The 15244-nt window shown below is 45.1% G+C and overlaps 1 protein-coding gene across 1 annotated transcript in view; it reads left to right on the top strand.

Moving 5' to 3' along the window:
• Window positions 1-12467, top strand: part of Phlpp1 (PH domain and leucine rich repeat protein phosphatase 1) — a 208505-nt gene extending 196038 nt beyond the window's left edge. Inside the window, exons 15-17 of the mRNA XM_036203005.1 lie at window positions 2999-3193; window positions 5416-5644; window positions 8054-12467. Of these exons, the coding sequence (XP_036058898.1) occupies window positions 2999-3193; window positions 5416-5644; window positions 8054-9214 (1585 nt within the window). The 3' untranslated portion in view covers window positions 9215-12467. The remainder of the gene's footprint in view (window positions 1-2998; window positions 3194-5415; window positions 5645-8053) is intronic.
• The last annotated feature ends 2777 nt before the right edge of the window (window positions 12468-15244 follow it).

Below are 15244 nucleotides of genomic sequence, written 5' to 3'. Positions count from 1 at the left end.
CTTCATTGGATGATTTATTCACATCCTCTTTAAGGTACTTGAACATATTCATAACAGCTTTACAGTGTAATCTTTATTTATTGCACCTTACCTCCAGTTCTATAGCACTTCACAAGGAACCTGAGGAACATCTCAACTTTTGCCTCTCTACCTTCGCACTATTGTTAGAAAATACCAAAAGAAATTATTAGTATTTTTAGCCTAGTGTTCTGCTTTCTAAAGTAGTGTTTCTCAGCATCAGTACTCTGGATGTTTTGAACGAACCAGATGTAAGGTGGTGAGGGAGAAGACCATCATCATAGTTATTGTGGTTGTGAACAATGCCCATCCTCCTTTTTTGAAGTAAATTGGTGCTGCCAGGAGCAGATGTGTCTCACTGTCATGAAAAGCCTTAAATTATTAAAACATCTTAAGTTCCATATTCTGTATGTCTTTGAAGTGTTTGAAGATCACCTATCTATCTAAAATATATCTCTGTATGACCTTAAAAACATACCTAACATGACTATAAGTTTGATTATTATAGTACTAACTATTAACCTGTATTTCTTTATTACCCTAAATAACTTTTAAGGATGAAAACTTTATATTACACTTTTAAATGAGCTGTATAGGTACAATACCTTAACAAGAATGGGAACATATATACAGTATAACAAAAATAACTTTAAATTTGTATCAGTATATCAAAATCCATGCCATTGTAAAATATTTGAGACTAGTGGTTGTTCAAAAATAGATTCAACAATCCACCCTTTTATCCCATCATTTTTATACTACATCCCCTTTTTTTTTCCTTCGGAAAGAGATCCTTGAATTTAACTCCTTGTTTAGCTTTTTTCCTGACCATGAGCAATAACAGTTTGTAACCAGCTCCCCTAAATGATGACAAATATCCATAACCCATCAAATGACCAAAAACCACCCACCCCACTTCTTGGGAATGTGAGTGTTGTGTTCTGTAGACTGTTTCCTGTTGTCTGGGTATGCTAGCGTCTTAGGAGATCCTGAGGTAATTGGAATAATGTCCAAGACCTGAGAGAGGTAGCTGTGTTGTTTGTTGTCCAGTCTCTGTGCAATGAGAAAGTATAAGGCTTATCTAAAGTCCTGGCTAGAGTTGTCTGTGAGGCTGGACCATCTCAGCTAGCAGCCTTGAAGTTGTTCTGGATGCAGAACTCTGAGGAAAGTGCAACAGAGGCACTCTGAGAGGCTGATCACCTGGGCCACCCGTTTTCATTGGTGTCTGGTCCCCTTGTTCTGAAAACATAAACTTTCAAAGGTAACATACAAGTATGAAATGTGCAGTGTACACAGTCAGTTAAAGATGATTTTTTGTTTTATGTTTGAGCAGGTAAAAGATATCTGTCAACTCTATAAATCCACTTGGACTGTGTAATTAAACAGTAATATAAATTTCTACCCATGCCATATGTAATAATGTCATGAGGACTCTGTAGCCAACAAGATTTATCATGTCTCATCCACTCTTAGAGCTGTTCCCATGTCAAGGGATCAGCTTACATGTCACCTGTCTGTAGTCTTTTTGGCTTCTTCCCCCATGTCTGTAGCCAAGATCCTCAGGAGGTCCCCCTGGTCAAATCTAATCTCTATTAACTTGAATCCACAGCCTTTTGTTTAACTTCTTCCCCAAGATTGTCCAACTTCTGTTTTGAAGTTGGTTTAACTTAGCAGTGTCCATAATCCAGTGTCTCTCAGCAGCTGTTGTTTTTTGTTCATTTGCATTTTAAAAATTCAAAGTTAACAAAGACACCATATAGGATCCACACTCCCTGTGTTTTTTCCATCCTCATGTGACTTTTTTTTTTATTACTTTACTTTCTTTAAAAACTATTTTTTCTGTGATCACCTATATCCATTTTTTTCCTTAAGCCTACACACATTGTTAAACCCACTGTTACCTGCTTAGAGGTTTTTTTCCATCTGAATCTGCTTAACCGTTTCTGTCCACATGAGCAAAACCTTAACCCTGCCATGCAGCTTAGTTTGTAGCACACTGGCAGCTCAAGCACACTGGCACCTGCCAGGAGACTTGTCTCTGTACCGCAGCCAGCATGAGAGACACGAGACTAGGAAGCCATGTGTGGCTCCTTTTGTATGTTTAGAACCTTTTTTAAAGCTTCCTCAGGTATTATGTGGATATACGTGGCCAGACGTTGGGCATCATATGTAGGTGGATTTTTCTGTCCTTTCTGCCAGCTCCCAAATCACAACACAGAGACTTCTTATTAATTATAAAAGCTCAGACATAGCTTATGCTCATTACTAACTCTTACAACTTAAATTAACCCATATCTTTTAATCTATGTTCTTCTATGTGGCTCAGTTTCCTTGGATCTGTACTCCCTAGATGGCTGGAATGATGCTTCAGCAATTAAGAGCACATAAATTTCTCTTGCAGATGATTCAGGCTCAGTTCCCACTCTGGCTCCCAGCACCCATGTCAAGACACTCAGGATGCCTGCAACTGCAGTTTGAGGGGGGTGGATGCCTCTAACTTTGCAGCCATCTGCACTCAGGTGCACACGTACCCCTAAACCCTCCACACACACACACACACATAATTCAAAGAGAATCTTTTAAAAAATTAATAAACAGGGTCTGGAGAGATGATTCCACAGTTAAGAGCACATGCTGTTATTGCAGAGGACCTAGGTTCAATTCTAGCACCTACATGACAGTTCACACCTCCTGTAATTCCAGTTTAATTGCCCTGCTCTGGACTCCACAGGTAACAGGCATACATTTCGTTCACATACATACGTGCAGGCAAAACATTCACACCTGTAAAATTTAAAAATAAATGATTTTTAAAATACTAAAATTGAAGAGAAGGATGAGAGAAGGCAAGCAGAAATTAGTTGACACAAACCAAGTGAGATCTGTTAACCCAAATCTTTCTGGAGGCAAGAAGAGACAAACCAGAGCACAGGGAAGAAAAGATGAATGGGCTCATCACAAAAGCATTCTTACTCCACAGGCTGTGTGTTGCAGCACTGTCTGTGAATAACTTCCGTGACAACCGGGAAGCCCTCTATGGTGTGTTTGACGGAGACCGGAATGTGGAGGTGCCTTACCTTCTCCAGTGCACCATGAGTGACATTTTGGCTGAAGAGCTTCAGAAAACAAAAAATGAAGATGAATACATGGTCAACACGTTCATAGTCATGCAAAGGTAAAGAATTTCTTCTAGTTCTTTTTATTTTCTTTATTATGTCTCATTCTGAGATAGTCTCACAACGTAGCCAGGCTGGCCCTGCACTTCAGGCCTCCTGCCTCAGCTTCTTGAGTGCTGAGGTTAGAGTTTGTTGCTGGCTCTGCTTTCTTGGTCTTGTTAGAAAAGTTTGCTCGGTGGTCTTGGTGTCCTTTCAGCTGACTTCTGTAGCTGATTCAGGCAAGGAATTGACTATGGTTCAGTTTGAAATGCATTGATACTCATTCTTAAATCACTGGTTCTCAGAGAACGGGCCCTTTCTGGCCTCTGTTGATTCCATATTTTCATCATTTATAACACTCAGCCTCCCCCAAACCACAGGCTCCTCAGATCTCCTTGTATGGTGTATGGACTTTTCTCAGGAATGGACTGTTTGTATCGCAGTTTGTTGACTAATAGGAAATGCTCTCACAGGTTTGAAACTGAGCAGGTCAAGTTTCAGGCTAGTTTTAGAGCATACCCTCTTCTCCCTTATTCAGTGGGAAGCGGGTATTACAGATGCAAAGGCTACTGCTGTCACAGCTGCACCAGAGCTTTTACACTACAAGAACTCAAGCATACCCTTTGAACTCTTCGGGATAAATGTTGTAAGGGCTCCTTTCAGTCAAAGAATCTTTGTTTGTCGCCTTGAGGACTTTATAGATTGTCAGGGAATTGCCTCACTGTGAACAGTGTCCTGCAGACCCCTGCTCTTACAGGATCTGTAGTAACAAATATTTCAGTGCTTCGAGGTTATAGAAGCATTGATGACCTCTCCTCCTCTGCTTCCTCTTCCCATGAATAATCTGACAGAGATCATGGTTTTGTAACCAAGGTGGGTAGTGTCTGCTCTGGAATGACGCCCTGGAAGCCCTCTCAGCTGAATCTGCCTCACATAGAGCTGTAGCAGTCAGGTTTCCTGCTGTTGCTTCCAGTGCATTCCCTGTCTGCCAGATCCCTGGTGGACGCAGACAGCAATTGACACAATGGTAAAGTTCGTAGAGGTGAAGCAAATTGCCCTAAGGGCCAATAGGCTGTGCAGGCAGGATCCTGGCCCTCCAGCCACCAGACACAGCAGCTTTTCAGCCACACCCTGTCTCAGAAGACAAGAAACAGGCATCCATACTTGCACACATATAACACGTACCATGTGCGTACATGTACATACACACACACACACACACACGCACACACATGCACACACACCCTACACATACCCCTCTAGCAGACTCTGGTTACAGAAGCCCCTTCTTAGGAGTTTTTGTGTATTTGAAAGTAATGCACCAGTCAGATCTGGCCATGGACATCTAGAAGCCGAAATTTAGGAATCTGTATACAAGGCCCACTGGCAGGGTCTTCTTTGTGACTTTTGACTATGAGGTAACAGGGTATAGGACCAAGAGCACTTTTGTCTTTAGAGTATCTGCCTGTTCTTTGTTCCTAGTTGTCAAGTGCATGTGGCTCAGCTGTTGCTGGGTAGTTAACTTAGTGCTTCAGAGTCTTTTCTGACCACCTTAGGTAAGAGAGGCAGCTTTGGTTTGGTTTGGTTTTTATAACTGTCAAGGCTCATTACTCTGTGATCAGAGTTCTTAGCTCTTTATTATGGTCATTATTTGTAAGTGCTTCAAATACTCAATAAGTGCATGGGGTAATGGACAAATGGAAGGGTAAAGCAGAGGCACTTGGTAGTTGATACCAGAATGCTATCTACCCCTGTACATTTTATAGAATAAATAGTGCTGATCAAGAAAGTCCTGGCCGCACAGTGCAAGAACCGAGCAGTGAGCATCCTTCAGAAGGGTGGTGGTTAGGGTCAGCCTGCAGTGCCTGCGTGGACATCCTGTCTTTGTTCCTTTCTGGTTTATGGAGGAACAGAGAGGATCTGGAGCAGTGGTTGGGGAGAGAAGCAGCACTTCCATAATGTCTTGGAATGTACTGCTGGTAGGGCAGCCGCGGGACACAGCAGGCCAGGATGGTAGAGTAGCTTTTAACAAAGGTGACCCCCCACCACACACACTTGAGCAGATATGTCTCCATGTGAATGTGTGTGGTGTCAGATCCCAGGGACCTTTGTCTTCGAAGAAGCCAAGTGGCTTTTGTGGGGGGACGGAGCCTGACCGCTGGCCCTGTGCAGTGCTGCCGTCTGTTTTTAATGCGCAGAATGTGCTGAGGCATTTGAATGTTCACCTTCTCTTTGGGTCCAGGAAACTGGGAACTGCTGGGCAGAAACTTGGTGGTGCTGCCGTCCTATGCCACATCAAGCATGACCCTGTGGACCTTGGAGGATCCTTTACCTTGACCTCTGCTAATGTTGGCAAGTGCCAAACAGTTCTCTGTCGAAATGGGAAGCCACTGCCTCTGTCCAGATCATACGTCATGAGCTGTGCAGAAGAGCTGAAGAGAATTAAGCAGCACAAGGCCATCATCACTGAGGTGAGGAGGTCCTCAGACAGCAGGGGAGCAGCGCCCCCTGGTGGAGACGCCTCAGGAAACATTTGTCTGCAGAGGAAGCATTTGATTCCAAAATTAGAATTCCAAACCCAGAGTATTACAAAGTAAATTCTTTGGTGCTGTCTATAGATTACTGTAGTTTATTGTCTGTAGTTGATTATAGAATAACAAGGCATTCGTCAGTTGCCATGGAAGCAGGGATGCTTCATGAGTACTGTCCCAGTGGCTCTCCAAAGGCACTCACTGGTTGGGTGGGTGAGAGTTGGACTCCTGCAGTCACACTGCTGGTTTTGCATCTCAGCTTGAGCACTTGCAGGGTAAGACCTTCAAACCCTCCTAAGTCTTGGTTTCTCTTGTGCAAAGTGGGAGCCCTCCCTTACTTGACAGAACCTGTAGTGTCTGTGTCAGTGTACCTGTTCCTCTTTACCAGTTGAGTAATACAGCTCTCATGGGCTGTATTTGATCATCAACATGTAGGTGCTGTTGCCACATAGCGAGTAGAAGCTAGGTATGTGGCTAGACAGCTTACAGTGTGGACACAGTCCCATAGCAAAGACTTATCTGGTCCCAAATGACAATAGTATTGCTGATGAAAAGCCCTAGAATCACAGTGTATCATGATTCATTGTCAGTGAAACTTCCAAAGTAGCTTCTATAGTTCTTTCTTTACAAATTCACCAGCATTTTGGCCACCCACCATTAGCCTGGAAATACCCGTAAATATACATCTGCACACAAGAACCTAACCTTTTCTTAGCAATCAAACTCCTAGAACAATGCACATTTTGAGGTTGAGGGGTGAAGGCTAGTGTCCAGAAGAGAAAAAGAAGCTGTGTTGAGCACCCAAGAAAGACACCAGTATGAGACCATGGGAGGAGTCCACGTATAAACTCAGTCCTGTCTGTTCCAGCTGCTGAGCATTAAAGTGGGTGATGAGCACAGGTTAGAGAACAGTCAGTCTTCTACACAGAGTGCAGCCAACTAAGCGGCCAGCGCCACATGCAGACACTGAGAGTAAGCTGCACGAGTCATAGTTGGTGGGTCAGCCTGCTCTCCCCTGTTCTGGGCTGCCTCTCGTCCTCACTTTTGCCTTCCTCACACTGCTCTGCTGAGTCTTCAGAAGTGAGGAGTTTTCTCTCTGTTGCTTCTGTACCTTGAAGATGGTCTCAAAGTACTCACCCATAAGCAATCTGAAGGGTGGCTAGGGCAGCAAGGGCGTTCTTGCCAGATCCCACACCAGGCAGATCAGCTTTTATTACTAGAGTCAAGGGAGTTGGAAACTGCTTGGAGCCTATTTAACTCGTCTTAGTACCTTCTTTTTAGAATGGCTGGTGAGGTCACGTTTGTGGGGAAAGGCACCCAGGAACAAGCAAACACTTGCAAAGCCCAGGTGGAGGCAGGTGTTGGGGCTAAAAAACAGGAGCATTCCCTGACAGAAGCTTGCTCATCCAGAGACTCACAAAAGTTGCATTTGTCATTCTGAAACTCTCTGTGGGAAGAAGTGTTAAAATTAGGAGCATGGGGTGGACATGGTAAGCCTAAGACCCTCAAACCTGGAAAGTAGGGAACCCAGGTGCTGCATGTAGCTAGGGTTTAAAAATAATCCTCTTTCACCCAGGCGAATGGCCTGGATTTGACTGCTGGTCTAAACAGAAGGAGCTGTCTGAACTCAGAGAGGGCTCTTTGCTTTCTACATTTGTCCCTGGAAGTTGGTTTAAGGAGATCATAAGAATGGATTCTTCTGCCAGTGGGTGGTGGAGTACGCCTTTAATTCCAGTATTTGGAAGGCAGAGAGGCAGGCAGATCTCTGAGTTGGAGGTTAGCCTGGTCTACAGAGAGAGTTCCAGGACAGCCAGGGTTACATGGAGCAACCTTGTCTTGAAACAAATCAAAACAAAACAGAAAGAATGGGTGCTTCTGTGAGCATCATCTTTCTAAACGTATGAGATTGTGACACAGATGCAAACATCTGGGGCCACATAAGACTCCCTCGCCTCTCCACATACTGGCTGTACCAGTGGACAGAGGCATGAGGTTGAACCATCCCTTCCCCGGGTGTTTCTCTGGATGGCTTACCTCTTTACAAGCTAGTGAGCATGCATGTCATGTAAGGCTGGACATTAACTTGTCATAAAGAGATAGGTCTTGCCACCTAGTATAAATATCCCTGTTAAAGGAATGGCTGGAATACTTCCTTTCACCTTGCTGCTCCTTACAAGCCCAGATCTACACTTTAACCACTCCATACAGGGCCTTTTCCCTGAGATGGCCAACACTTCCCTGCACCAGTTCCCTATAATAGTTCTATGTGGTCCAGTCAGTGGCCCAGAGGGAGGCTGCTCCATAGCCGCATGTGCTTGGTGCTCACTGTCTCTTTGGAAATTCTTTTAGGACGGCAAGGTGAATGGAGTGACAGAGTCCACACGCATCCTGGGCTACACCTTCCTCCACCCCAGCGTGGTGCCTCGTCCCCATGTGCAGTCCGTGCTTCTGACTGCACAGGATGAGTTCTTCATTCTGGGCAGCAAGGGGCTGTGGGACAGCCTGTCCATTGAGGAGGCTGTGGAGGCTGTGCGGAATGTGCCAGATGCTCTGGCTGCCGCCAAGAAGCTATGTACCCTGGCCCAGAGTTACGGCTGCCATGACAGCATCAGTGCTATAGTAGTGCAGCTCAGTGTCACCGAAGACAGCTTCTGCTGCTGTGAGCTCAGTGCTGCAGGAAGCGTGCCACCACCTAGTCCAGGCATCTTCCCACCCTCCGTCAACATGGTGATAAAGGACCGGCCCTCGGATGGGCTGGGAGTGCCATCCTCCAGCAGTGGCATGGCGTCAGAGATCAGCAGTGAGCTGTCCACCTCTGAGATGAGCAGCGAGGTGGGTTCCACGGCCTCTGATGAGCCCCCCTCTGGAGTCCTGAACGAGAACAGCCCCGCCTACCCCAATGAGCAGCGATGCACGCTGCACCCGGTCTGCCTGTCTAACTCCTTCCAACGTCAGCTGTCCAGTGCCACTTTTTCCAGCGCCTTCTCTGACAACGGCCTTGACAGTGACGATGAAGAACCCATTGAGGGTGTCTTCAGCAATGGCAGCCGGGTAGAGGTAGAAGTGGACATCCATTGCAGCCGGGCCAAGGAGAAGGAGAGACAACACCTGCTTCAGGTGCCAGCCGAGGCCAGTGATGAGGGCATCGTCATCAGTGCCAATGAGGAGGAGGCAGGCTTGTCCAAGAAGGCAGACTTTTCTGCTGTGGGGACCATTGGGCGGCGCAGGGCTAATGGCTCTGTAGCACCCCAGGAAAGGAGCCACAACATGATAGAGGTTGCCGCAGATGCACCTCTCCGCAAGCCGGGGGGCTATTTTGCAGCCCCAGCTCAGCCAGATCCAGATGATCAGTTTATCATACCTCCGGAGCTGGAAGAGGAAGTCAAAGAAATCATGAAACATCACCAGGAGCAGCAGCAGCAGCAGCAGCCGCCGCCACCACAGCCACCACAGCCACAGCGCCAGTTCCAGGTGGACCACCTGCCAGACTGTTACGATACACCACTATGACCCAGTCTGAGTACTGTTTTAAACAATAAACTAACCACAAAGAGAGTCTCCCAGGCTCACGTTAAACCAGGGGTGTTACTCCGTGCCCTTCTCCCAGACACTGCCCACCTGTCTGCAGCTCATCTGTAGGTTCTCTTTGTATTGGTTACTTTTAATAATTACCACTTTTCTTCTAGTGACACTTTACCAATATGATTTAAATTTGTTAACTTTTTTCCCTAACATATCAAATGTGTAAAGACAAAGAACAAAAGGTTTAATATATTACAGAGAAGCAGTTAATGATAATGTAATTTTTAAAAATTGCTTTTTGTTGTTTTGTTTATTTGGAAGGCAGGGCAAGTTGCTGTTGCTAAATGACTTAATAATATTATAATTGTGTATTTCTTTGTGGGGAAAGGCTTTTTTTGTCTTGAAAATGATAGACATTTGTAGAATATGGAGACTAACTCCTAGGAGTTGCTTTACTCTGTCAGGTGACTTAAGTCACTGGGACTCACTAATTTTCTCTGAGAGAACAGTTGATTGAGAAATTTCTATTGTAAATAGCTAAGTGTTGCATAGTGATGCTCAAAGTGTTTGTCGTCTTGGCGTAAGGACACAGCCTAAATAACCGACTTCCTACCCCTCTGAAGGGCCTTCCCTGCCCCTCCCCACTTGGCTCATTCTTCAGTGTGGGCCATTTGGTCAGTGTGTTTCTTTGCAGGTGATGTGGTTCTGAGGTCACTAGACAAGAGCCTGCTCTTGGGAACCTTGGGCCTTTGCAGACACTTTTTCATTGTGTTCCTTACTGCTGCTACAATCAGCATGACTATAGAGTCCCTTAGACCATCTACACACCCAGAGTCATATTGAAGCAGAATGCACAAATGGACGTGTCATAATTTTTGTTATAATAAATATGAAATTTACAAGCACTGGATCCATTTGCATTTGTCCCAGCACCCAGGTGTGTCTTACAGTCATACCAGCTTTCAATTAGAAGAGATAGATGCAAGGTTGAGATTAACCAACATTATGTGTTTTCCTTAACACTTAACAAGTTCAGTTGCAGAAAATGAATTGACCTTCTGGTCAGCTGTATACACAGTAGGTGTTATTCTTTTCCTTTTATTATTGTGCAATATAGACACTAACAGGGGACTAGATGGAGATTGCATAGGGGAGAGCCCATGGGAAGCATCTACTCCTGCAGAACCAAGTTGACTTTCAGTTCTTCCAGGAGATCGTGTGAGCAGGTAATGTACCTTTTAGTGTAACTGCAAATTGAGAGCTGTATGTAGAAGACAGGCTTCCATTTCCATCTGTCGTCCTTTAGGTCTGTCCTGAATACTACTACTGGACTAGCCCAGACCACTAACCTAAGGCCACAGGAGAAGGGTTAGCTCACTCCAGCACAGTGCTGGGCCCAGTACTGAAGGAGCTAGTTTTCCAAAATGTGGCAGAGACCATCTGCCTTGGACTGGAAGTGGAGTCATCTCAAGGGCTCTGATCCCTCCCTTGCTCTGCATCATACCATGTGAGTCATGGATCAGAAAAGCCACACAAGTGTCTAGTTTTCCCCAGTGACTTATTTCCTGTCAAGCTGGGCTAGCTTTCTGGTTCTTCCATGCTCAGATCCCCATTTCAGGCAGAGTTCACTTGTCGCCTGTGTGGAAGAGGCCTTGAGTGCAGTGTGGCTCTTACAGAGGGGTCAGAGCCTATGGAGGGTAGTCAACAGAGTCAGTGAGTACTTGTGGATTCCTCGATGGCACCAGAGGCAGCCACCCACCAGGACCAGCAAAAGATGTGGGGGAAAGCAGCAAGACGCTGCGATGTGTCCCCAGCTCCTTAGTGCTTGAGTATCTGTCGTCTCCGTCCGTTCTGTCATGGAGACACTGTACATACTGCGTATAAGGAACTGTGCAGACAGAGTACATGGAGAGGGGAACATTGCTCCTCTTGGACCCATGTGAAGGACTTACCTACCTGTAAGTGCTGTGCTCTTAACGTAGGAGCCTCCCCAGTTATTTCCTAAGAAGAATTTATTCACTTCTGTTCCCTTCTAATGGTATATGTAAAGCTACTATAAAACTGAAATGAGTTTTGAACATTAAAGTACTTGATAATACTTGAAGACTCCTGAAGCCATGGCATCTGCACAGTGAGTATTATGAAGAAAGGGTTTTACTGAGGGGTGTATTCTCTGCTTCCTGTGAGGAAATTCAGACCACTGGGTAAGAGGAAGTCGAGTGAGGCTGATGACTTGCTGGGGCCTGGACACTGGTTCCTGGTGGCTCAGCCACATGCTACCATATACAAGATCTCCAGGCTTTCTGCCCTTGTTTACTTAGCCTGGCTCTGGTGAGGGGCTCCAGGCCAGGGACCCAACCAGTGGCTTGGTTTCTTTTGCTGGCTTTTGTTATAGCACCATCTACTGGTGGGTTGAGCTTTGGGGAGGACATGAGCTCCATTGTGCCAGAAGAAATCTTAGCACTTTTCTTCCACATGTAATAGAAAGTAATCCTCACCACTAATTAAGTATGGCAGAGATGCTGTATTAGATCCTAGTGTCTATTGTACCTTCTATCAGTTTATGCTTTGTAAGGTGGTATTGTTGATGACCATTTGATTCCTATAATGGGCAATTCTCCCTTGAAAAATTAAAATACAGAAATAACATGTAATCAGAATTATAATTCCGTCCAGCATTTGTCTAGCCCTGCATTCCCTAGGTTTAGGAAACAAAGCAAAACAGAAAGCTTCTGTGGTATGCTTGACATCTTACAGAGTAACATCTGCGATGTCACTACTGGCCCTAACCAGGGGCTGTTGGACTGTGTTGACTCTCCTTGGACACTCTTCAAAGGGTCTTTGGAATTCATCCCTGATGCAAAGCAGAAGTGTCTCCATAAAAGTGGGGGTTGTATTGCCTGTAACTGCCTCCCCAGTGACCAGATCTGTAACCCAGTAGGGCCTTAATGTAAGAGTCCTCACTATTCCAACATAGAACTGGGGTGGTCAGAAAATCGAGAACACAACACAAGTGCCTTTGTAAGTGATAAATGGAAGAAAAGATGGACTGTGGTTGGGGAAAGGCTCCTTGGATTTCTTCTCATTGAATGCTAATTTGCTCTTCCAGTTCATCTCTAGAATCCCCATGTTGTGCAAATGACTTGAGGCAAACGGCTTTCATCACTGTCATTGATCTGGCCTGTGCTGATGTTGATCGATATGATTGATATGTGTTTGAAAATGCAGTAGCTCTAAAGTATTTGTGATAGTTTGTTTTTTCTTTTCTTAACCCTTACCCTACCTTCTATATCAATTGGAACAAAGTTCACACTTAGCCCTGCCAGGTCAGTCATGATGGAAAGGGGGGGCCTCAAAGTCCCCCCATCTGATTTGCATGTTCACTCAGCCTTGATCAAGAACCCATGGCTGGCTTAAAACCAGCGAGGGACTTGAAGCATCTGGCTGAGGTGTGATGATAGCTGCTGGTCTTGAGGGTCTAAGCCAGCACCAGGTTAACTCTAGCCCCACACAAATGTCAGAAACCAGAATGGTGTCCCATCAGGATGGCCCCTTGCCCTTCTGGAAGGCATAGAACACATCAGGAAGAAATGGGCAGATGGCCCTCAAGCTGCTCTCCCTGTTCTGGACTGTTGCATGTCCTGAATTTGCTCATAAATAAGTGCAGCATTTAATTGGCCTTTGGTTCATTTTGTTCGAAGAATATAATGTTCTACCATGTGTAAAGGGAGAAGCTACAGAATGAGGGAGAATGTTCTCCGTGCTGCTTACAGCTGGAGTTACTCATCATTCTTATTTTCTAAGGACAGGGAAGTGCTACTGGCTTCACACTGAAGTCTTTCACTTTCTGGTCTTCTGTCCAGTGAACTTAGACTTTCCTCTAATGGCTAGTTCTGTCTGTTGAAATGACATTAAAAATGACAATTGAGACTTTTTTTTCAATGTTGTATGTCCAGTCCTTGACCCTCCTTGAACTTCCCCATACCACTTCCAACTCTAAGAAAACTACCTCCCAATAATACCTGGAAATGCCAAAACCATCTCTGATTTAAGCCAGGATTAAGCCAAGCAATGTCCTGTATTTGCCTCCTGATCTACCATGGCTACCTGTAGAGTGCCTCAGCAGGTTAAAAGCATCTCATTCTAAGATGATTCATGCCTTTTCCTATTATCATGTCACCCACATATAATTTTCACCTTTGGCCCTCCAGTTAACAATTGAAATCCTGTGGGACTCTGTGACCACCAGGGCTAGCAGAGTGTTGATCTGCTCGAGGCAAGAAGGAAATAGGACTCAGTATATTTAAGCATAGTATAATCTAGAAAGTTTCCTGGTGTAGTACAATCTCCTGAGCACAAGGAGGCATAATTACATTGAAACTCAAAGTCCATGCCACTTCTTCCAAGAAATGGGTTCTAGAGATAGGCTACGTGTGTTAAGGGCCTAGGGAAGGATCTGGAGTGGTCTTAGTCATACAGATAGTGTAGAGGTCATTTTGGCTGTTAGTCATCTCCAGTGCTAGTTGTAGGAGCTTAAGGGCCCCTTCTGGCTATATAGCCAATGCAAAGATCTTCTAGACTATTAATATCTCCAGTCCTGGTTTTAGGGGCTTAGGGGAGCCCCTGGTCACATAGATAATGCAAAAGTTGCCTAAACTATTAACCACTTCTGGTCCTACTTGTGGGGATAGGTATGACCTGGCCCTTCAGATAGTGCAGACCACCAGGCTATTGGCCATTCACCTCCATTCCCAGCCTTCTGCGTGGAAAAACAGGTTAGACATATTTTTTCTTGAAAAGATAGCCCTACGTGTTTAACGTTCCTGGTTTCCCTAGAGTGATCTGTGAATGCAGGGACCTTTGTGCTCAAAATAAAACTGCATGTTCATATTCTTCAGATTAATATGAAAGGGTTTGTCATGTTCCTTTCAGCTCCCTTCCACATAACTGGGGATAAGATGGAATGTTGGGAAAGGAAAGGAGGCAATGTAAGTGGCAATGTCACCTGCTAACGTGGACCATAGAGCTGTCTGCCTTTCCAGTCTGCGCTTCCCAGGACACGTGTTAGGAGTTCTCCTGCTTCCTGTTTGCAGGCAGAACCCAAGCTGTGTGGTCTGTATGGTGGTGTTTAGTGAACACTTTCTTAGTTTCTGTAACCAAACCTGTGCAGATAAGGCCTTACATATTTAATAATGTTACCCCTTACTGTATGGGAAACAGTTAAATTTGATGTTTCTAGACCAATATGCTGTTAATTTCTGTGCAGTGCCAACTCAACACAATTAACTCAGATACTTTTTTTTTTTTTCAAAACTGACAGTACAGCTAAAGTTTCAAATAATTCAAATTTTGTGTGTGTGTGTGTGTGTGTGTGTGTGTGTGTGTGTATTTCATTCTGCTGGGTTTGTGTGTGTGTGTGTGTGTGTGTGTGTGTGTTTGTCTCATACTGCTGGTGTGTGTTTGTGTGTCTGTAAATATGTGTTTCATCCTGCTGGGGTGTGTGGGTATGGGTGTGTGTGGATATGCTTCATCCTGCTGTGGGTGTATGTCTACGTATCCTTTTGCTTCGTTCTCCTAGGGTATGGTGGGTTCATTTTGTCCTGGAGGTCTAACAATAGAGGCTCCTTACCCTCTTCATAAACTGAGTACCTTCCTAAGTCCATAGGACACCCACTTTGTGAAAGTGGTGGGGAGATGGAGTGCCTGAGGTGGGACTCCAAGGACAAATTCTAGAACATATTTAGTGATGGTAATCTGGAGAGACATGCATCTCCGAAGGGCACTTGGAGTGAAAACATATGGGCAGGGGAAGAACTTGGACTTGACCCAGACAGACTGCAAACTGCCCAAAGCTAAGCACACAGCAGGACCATTGAAAATGCCTCTTTGTGCTAATTCTGCCCTGGTGACCACACTGTTCTGTGAGGGGTAAGACTGACTCCTGCCTCTGAGGAGGAAAAGAGACTCATGTCCATACTCTCCCGTCCAGGTGGCTTCCCTCAGGTATGGAGAGCCCTT

The sequence above is a fragment of the Onychomys torridus genome, chromosome 11, assembly GCF_903995425.1.
Source record: "Onychomys torridus chromosome 11, mOncTor1.1, whole genome shotgun sequence".
In the NCBI taxonomy this organism is placed as follows: domain Eukaryota; kingdom Metazoa; phylum Chordata; class Mammalia; order Rodentia; family Cricetidae; genus Onychomys; species Onychomys torridus.
This window is presented reverse-complemented; position numbering and strand designations above follow the sequence as displayed.